Source organism: Penaeus monodon, chromosome 26 (assembly GCF_015228065.2).
Source record: "Penaeus monodon isolate SGIC_2016 chromosome 26, NSTDA_Pmon_1, whole genome shotgun sequence".
NCBI classification, from domain to species: domain Eukaryota; kingdom Metazoa; phylum Arthropoda; class Malacostraca; order Decapoda; family Penaeidae; genus Penaeus; species Penaeus monodon.
This window is the reverse complement of record NC_051411.1, coordinates 9,352,945-9,361,184: the sequence shown is the minus strand read 5'-3', so window position 1 is coordinate 9,361,184 and position 8,240 is coordinate 9,352,945. Positions and strand designations below refer to the sequence as shown.

General features: G+C 39.8%; 1 protein-coding gene and 1 pseudogene across 1 annotated transcript; both read left to right on the top strand.

The window, feature by feature from the left end:
• The first annotated feature begins 264 nt into the window (after window positions 1-264).
• LOC119589736 lies at window positions 265-2,285 on the top strand (annotated as a pseudogene).
• Window positions 2,286-5,760: 3,475 nt separating this feature from the next.
• LOC119589735 (E3 ubiquitin-protein ligase RNF12-B-like) lies at window positions 5,761-7,851 on the top strand. The gene is made up of 2 exons (XM_037938314.1): window positions 5,761-5,828; window positions 6,799-7,851. Exons 1-2 carry the CDS (start codon window positions 5,817-5,819, stop codon window positions 7,597-7,599), a joined length of 813 nt encoding a protein of 270 aa, XP_037794242.1. The 5' UTR covers window positions 5,761-5,816; the 3' UTR covers window positions 7,600-7,851.
• Window positions 7,852-8,240: the final 389 nt, after the last annotated feature.

The window sequence follows — 8,240 nt, the reverse complement described above, 5'->3', positions numbered from 1 at the left end:
TGTTCCAACCTGCCCCGCTCTCCCCGACATATATACATATATATATACATATATATATATACATATATAAATATATATACATATATAGATATATATACATATATAGATATATAAATATATACATATATATGTATATATATTTATCTTGTCCCCTTACGTCCTCTCTCTTTCCCCGCATCCCCTTCCCTCGAACGTAGGCCTAACACTGTCCCTGATGGGCGTGGTCATCGTCCTAAAGGGTCACGAGGACAACCCTCCTCCTATATATACGTCTCCTGAGGCCTCCTTCGCCAGACTTGATCTCAGGTGCTTGCGGCGACATGGGTCCTCTTGTGAGTGTGGTGGCGCCTGCTTGTAGTTTTATAGTGCTGTTATTATTATTGCTTTTACCATTATTATTATTGGTATTATTATCATTATTACTATTAATATTGATTATTATTATAAATCATTATTATTTATATTGTCCTTATTATCATTGCTATTATCATTATTGCTGCCATCATTATCATTATTATTGTTATTATTGTTATCCTCATTTTTATTAACATTATTATTCGGCCATTTTGCCATGCTTCCTTGAATAGTTTATTCATTTTTAATAATTCTGTAATATGATTTGCTTTTATTTCTTGAATCTTGAGGAAGCTTAATTCATATTAGCTATTTTTTGAAAGTCGTTTTTTTTTTTTAATTCATATTGAAAACATGTATACCGTCGCTATACATTAGTTGTGAAATTCAAATTAAAATACAGCTGATGGGAAAATAAGTTATACTTTAAGATACATATCAGTGTTTATATTCAGTTTCTATAATTACTTTTATTTACTACATACAGAAGGACCCTGACAACCAATGGCAATTAGACTAATTAGAGAAAGAAAATCCGTGTTAATTTCTAGTTATAAAATCTGAGGGAACGAATCAGATTTCACACCTTAATAAATTTAGCTGTATGCAACTTTCCCTGTTTCACCCAAAGACGATGAGTAAAATGTGATAATGATATTTATTTATTTCTCCTTCTCTCTTCTTTACTTGACTTACTGAAGTATCCATACATATCGATGGCTATATGATACATTCCTCAGCAGGTTATGTGAGCGGTTAGTGTTGTTTACTAGAAATCTTACCTTCTCGTAATTGTTGATAATCGCGGTGATATGGTCGGTTTACAATTTCTTTTACCTCTTCCTAAGTTGAACTGCTTTTTCAAATCTTTAGGTGTTGGTTAAGCGAATTTGTTAATCCTAATGTTTTATCTTGCAGAATCTTTTGCCTTTGTTGGTGGCGGGATGCTTGGCCGCCCCCTCAGACCTCCTGAGCTTGCCGGCGTCTGCTGGTTTACACGTTTCCTCCTCGGGTCCCCTGGAGGTGAAGACGGTCCAGATCCCCGCGCCCTTGGCTGTGGCTCCTGCTGTGGTTCCTCCTGCGCTCACCTTTACCTCCGTCGCCGAACAGGCCTCAGAAGCTGAGCTGAAACAACACCAGATTTCTGTCCCGGCCTCCGTCGTCATCAACCCCGCGCTTCCCTCGGCGGCGGTCATCCCCCCCACCTTCGCCGCTGCTCCTGCCGTCGCCGTTGATGGGGTTTCGGTCGTGGCCTCTGCTTTCGCCCCGTCCAACGTGCGCCTTGATGTGGCCGCGCCCGTGCCCTTCGGCGACGCCCCCGCCCCGAACAACTGGTGCAGCGAGTGCCTGTGAAGGTGGCCGGCCGCCCCGTCATCTCGCACACCCCCCAGGTCACCGAGGTTCGGCCCGAGCTCAAGATCATCGACAAGACCTACGACGTGGCCGTGCCCAAGCCCGTCTACGAGACCAAGGAAGTGACTCCCATCGAGCACAAGTTCGTGGCCGAGCCTTATGCCGTGCCCCAGCCCTTCGCCGTGCCCCAGCCTTTCGCCGTGCCCCAACCCTATGCCGTGCCTGTACCTGTTGCAGAACAAGTGCACGTGCAACACCACGTAGCTGCTGCTCCTGTTGCAGGCCAATATGTAGCTGCTACTCCTATTGCAGGTCAGTATGCAGCTGCTGCTCCTATTGCAGGCCAATACGCAGCTGCTGCCCCTGTTGCAGGCCAGTATGTAGCGCCTGCATCCGGCGTCCTGCACCACAGTCAGTCCTTCCCTCTTGTCAGTCCTGCCGTTCAGACTGCATCTGCGTAATCTAAACAATTGCTACTTAGGATCTTCAGCTAAACCCTGAAGAATTTGTAAACACAAATGTACTTCTCATAATGCGCACGATCGTAAAGTAATAAAATAAACAGTCTTCAATCCTCAGACAATTATTCTTAAACCTCATTTAAACACCCTAAGATTAATATCTTGACCCTCTCCCCCCATATATATATATATACATATATATATATGTATACACACATATATATATATATATATATATATATATATATATATATATATAAATACGTATTAAACAAAGTACTGCTACAAGTACTCACCAGAATCTGACCTCTATATCTGTCAAAGCGGAACGTCATTGGTGAGGCTTTTATTGCTTCTATTATTAACACTTGTCATTATCGCTATTATCATTGCTGTTAGTATTAATATCAACATTTTTATTATTATTATTATTATCACTATCATCATCATTATTGTTATTATTATCATTATTGTAATTGTTTTTTTTTATTACTATCATTATTATTATTATTATCAATATTGATTTATTATCATGATCGCTACTATTATTATCATTATCATTACATTATTATTACTGCAATGATAATGATAATAATGATAGTGATAATAATAATGATACTGATGATGATAATAACACAAACACACACACACACATATATGTATATATATATACACACATATACATATATATGTATGTGTAAGAGGCTATGGCTGCCTCAAGGAATGACCAGTCTTTACTGGTGAAGAGTACGCACGAATAAAGGAACACGTTATGAATATCTGGCAGCAGTGCCGAGTGCGGTGTCGCGCCCCGGCCAGCGGATGGCCGGAGGTGGATATTCTGAACGGTAGGGTGACTGAGTAGTTGAAGCAACATAAATCTCTGATAATGAGAGAAATTAATTAAATACTTAATGGACGATATTTCGTGTCTGTTATCAATACCGTGTTCTCACGGTAATGCGTGACCTAAGGTCAGGACAGATTGAGAGTGTATGAATTTAAGAAATTCAACGTGAGATTGACTGCACATATAATTTATATGGATTAAAACATTTATGGGAGAAGAAGGGAGGGAAGAGAAATGAAAGGGCCCATAACATGCACATGCATAATTTTGAAGACACTGTCATATCGTGAAAGCTTTGGTTGAGCGGCGATTTGGAGACGTGGTTGTTTGTGTTGAGAGTGCAACTACCGTCGGCTGCTACCAGCTTGTAAGATGCTATGGCTGCCTCAAGAGAAAGGCTAGTAGGACAGTGATAGTGGTTAACGGCTTTATTCTTTGTTAATGAAGAGTAAACATGAATAAAGGAACATGATATGAATATCTGGCAGCAATAATGAGTGCGGTGTCGCACCCCTGCAAGCGGAGGGCCGTAGGTGGATATACTGAATGGTAAGGTGAAATGAAGGATCAAATAGTTTCAGCCAGAACCGACAACTAAGCTCCCGCTGAGGCGATGTTTCCAAACTGATATGGAGCCCACGTGGTAAACATATGAAGCCCACGTAGTTATCTCATTTAATGGCTTACACAAATTGTGCTTACGTGCATGTCATAGGGTGTGTGTGGATATATGTATATATATGTATTCTTATAAGGAAGAGGAAAACCAACGCGAGTGATACATTCAAAATCAGTACACAAAAATAATACCCCCCCCCAAAAAAAAAAAAAAAAAAAAAAATCAAATGACCACAGATAAAAAAGGCAGTGTAGCAAGTCAAAGTACTAACTAAATAATGGGTGGTGGTGGTGTTACATGGTGAGCAGGGTAGTTGCAGTTGTTAGGATGTGGAGTGATTCTGCTATGATCAGGTCAAATCTGTTAAGGAGGGAGGTCAAGATTTTGAAATCAGTATTGTTAAATGGGTGATTGTGGAGGTGAGAATGATCTCTAATTACTGAGAAATATGGTTTGCTCAGCTGTCTTCATTGACTTGCCTTTGTGTTCGAGAATGCGGTGACGGAACCATCGTGAGGTTGATCCCACGTACCTAGCCGACAGCTAGGACAAGAAAATACGTAATGTACATTCGAACTTAGAGTCACACTTTTATTTTTTCCTTAAGAAAAATTCAATAGTGTTTGAATTGTAAAAAAAAAAAAAAAAAAAAAAAAAACGAAAACATCTGAGAATAGTATTGTATGAGAATTTTGTTTAATGATTTTCTGAGATCATAACTAAGACCGCTCATATATGGAAGTTTTATATATTTAATGTTTGTGTTGATTGTGGTTGATACAGGTTTTGGGTAGAATTTCAGACAAAAAATTGCGTAGGGCTTTATAAAATAGGTAAGATGGATACCCATTTGTAGTGAAATATTCTTTTAAGAACGAAGCTTCTTCATGAAACTAGTTCAAGTTGAACAGATGTAAGCCCGGTTGGTAAGTCTTGTAAAGCTGTTTAACTTGTAAATATGAGGAATATAGCTGAGATAATGTAGTCCATGGCCAGTGAATGTGTGTTTCCTGCAGGCACTGATGAAGAAGCAGTTATTACGAAAATTTATACAAGTATCAAGAAATGACAGTTTATTATTTTGCTTAATTTCACAGGTGAATCTAATATTGGGGTGTTGTGAATTCAAGTATGAGAGGAAAGGGTTAATGTGAGAGGGGTCATTTAACTCGTATGGTCTGAACAAGACAACTTACCAGAAACTATTGGATACAGCTGCTCACAATTCAGTGCTTACCTTTAAAGACTCTATTTACACGCAAATAGACGGTGTAGCAATGGGATCACCACATGGCCCTTGTTACACCAATACGTTCCTTTGCCACCATGAACAAACTTGGTTGAATAATTGCCCCGCTAATTGCATACCTATTTCATATCGTCGTTACATGGACGATACTTTCTTACTCTTCAAGAGTGATGAGGCAGTTTTGTTTATATTGTGGTTTCATCGAGAGGAACATTAGCAAATAACTTTATGTTAAAACTGACCATTGTGACAGGCCGTAGTGGTTTAAGGGCACTAATTTCTTTGGTAAATGATTTTTTTTTCTGAGATGTCTGCCATAATTGCAAAGGAAAGATCAGTCAGGGTGGTTTCCCGTTGGCTTCCCTGACAGTGCTTTTATTGAGACGATGTCTCTATAAGGGTTGCCAGCCAAGGCTAAGGAGTCCCTTATACCCTTATTTCTATTTAGAAGGGATCCTGACAGGTGCTCCACTGTGGGTCGAAGTGGACCTGGAGTAATAGTGGTTCCATATTCCGCAGGACCAGAACCCCTCAGCCGGATGCAGTTTGTACTCATACCGAGTAATATATATATATATATATATATATATATATATATATATATATATACATATATACATATATATGCATATATACATATATACATATATATGCATATATACATATATACATATACATATATATACATATGTACATATATATATATATATATATATATATATATATACATATATATGTATATATATATATATATCTTGGCCCCTTACATCCTCTCTCTTTCCCCGCATCTCCTTCCCTCGAACGTAGGCCTAACACTGTCCCTGATGGGCGTGGTCATCGTCCTCAGAGGTCACGAGGACAACCCTCCTCCTATATATACGTCTCCTGAGGCCTCCTTCGCCAGACTTGATCTCAGGTGCTTTCTGCGACATGGGTCCTCTTGTGAGTGTGGTGGCGCCTGCTTGTAGTTTTATAGTGCTGTTATTATTATTATTGCTTTTACCATTATTATTATCATCATTATTTCCATTATTATTATTGGTATACTTAACATTATTGCTGTTATTATTATCGATTATTATCATTATAAATTATTATTATTTTATTGTCATTATTATCATTATTGCTGCTATCATTATCCTTATTATTATTATTGTTGTTATAATTATTGTTATCCTCATTATTATTAACATTATCATTATTATTCGGCCATTTTGCCATGAAGGGTTTATTCATCTTCAATAATTCTGTAATATGATTTGCCTTCATTTCTTGAATCTAGAGGAAGCTTAATTCATATTAGCTATTTTTTGAAAGTCGTTTTTTTTCTTTAATTCATATTGAAAACATGTATACCGTCGCTATACATTAGTTGTGAAATTCAAATTAAAATACAGCTGATGGGAAAATAAGTTATACTTTAAGATACATATCAGTGTTTATATTCAGTTTCTATAATTACTTTTATTTACTACATACAGAAGGACCCTGACAACCAATGGCAATTAGACTAATTAGAGAAAGAAAATCCGTGTTAATTTCTAGTTATAAAATCTGAGGGAACGAATCAGATTTCACACCTTAATAAATTTATCTGTATGCAACTTTCCCTGTTTCACCCAAAGACGATGAGTAAAATGTGATAATGATATTTATTTATTTCTCCTTCTCTCTTCTTTACTTGACTTACTGAAGTATCCATACATATCGATGGCTATATGATACATTCCTCAGCAGGTTATGTGAGCGGTTAGTGTTGTTTACTAGAAATCTTACCTTCTCGTAATTGTTGATAATCGCGGTGATATGGTCGGTTTACAATTTCTTTTACCTCTTCCTAAGTTGAACTGCTTTTTCAAATCTTTAGGTGTTGGTTAAGCGAATTTGTTAATCCTAATGTTTTATCTTGCAGAATCTTTTGCCTTTGTTGGTGGCGGGATGCTTGGCCGCCCCCTCAGACCTCCTGAGCTTGCCGGCGTCTGCTGGTTTACACGTTTCCTCCTCGGGTCCCCTGGAGGTGAAGACGGTCCAGATCCCCGCGCCCTTGGCTGTGGCTCCTGCTGTGGTTCCTCCTGCGCTCACCTTTACCTCCGTCGCCGAACAGGCCTCAGAAGCTGAGCTGAAACAACACCAGATTTCTGTCCCGGCCTCCGTCGTCATCAACCCCGCGCTTCCCTCGGCGGCGGTCATCCCCCCCACCTTCGCCGTTGATGGGGTTTCGGTCGTGGCCTCTGCTTTCGCCCCGTCCAACGTGCGCCTTGACGTGGCCGCGCCCGTGCCCTTCGGCGACGCCCCCGCCCCCGAACAGCTGGTGCAGCGAGTGCCTGTGAAGGTGGCCGGCCGCCCCGTCATCTCGCACACCCCCCAGGTCACCGAGGTTCGGCCCGAGCTCAAGATCATCGACAAGACCTACGACGTGGCCGTGCCCAAGCCCGTCTACGAGACCAAGGAAGTGACTCCCATCGAGCACAAGTTCGTGGCCGAGCCGTATGCCGTGCCCCAGCCCTTCGCCGTGCCCCAGCCTTTCTCCGTGCCCCAACCTTATGCCGTGCCTGTACCTGTTGCAGAACAAGTGCACGTGCAACACCACGTAGCTGCTGCTCCTGTTGCAGGCCAATATGTAGCTGCTACTCCTGTTGCAGGCCAGTATGTAGCTGCTACTCCTATTGCAGGCCAGTATGCAGCTGATGCCCCTGTTGCAGGCCAGTATTAGCGCTGCTCCTATTGCAGGCCAGTACGCAGTCGCTGCCCTGTTGCAGGCCAGTATGTAGCGCCTGCATCCGGCGTCCTGCACCACAGTCAGTCCTTCCCTCTTGTCAGTCCTGCCGTTCAGACTGCATCTGCGTAATCTAAACAATTGCTACTTAGGATCTTCAGCTAAACCCTGAAGAATTTGTAAACACAAATGTACTTCTCATAATGCGCACGATCGTAAAGTAATAAAATAAACAGTCTTCAATCCTCAGACAATTATTCTTAAACCTCATTTAAACACCCTAAGATTAATATCTTGACCCTCTCCCCCCATATATATATATACATATATATATATATATATATATATATATATATATATATATATATATATATATATATAATAAATACGTATTAAACAAAGTACTGCTACAAGTACTCACCAGAATCTGACCTCTACATCTGTCAAAGCGGAACGTCATTGGTGAGGCTTTTATTGCTTCTATTATTAACACTTGTCATTATCGCTATTATCATTGCTGTTAGTATTAATATCAACATTTTTATTATTATTATTATTATCACTATCATCATCATTATTTTATTATTATCATTATTATATTATTATTATATATTATCATTATTATTATTGTTCTTATG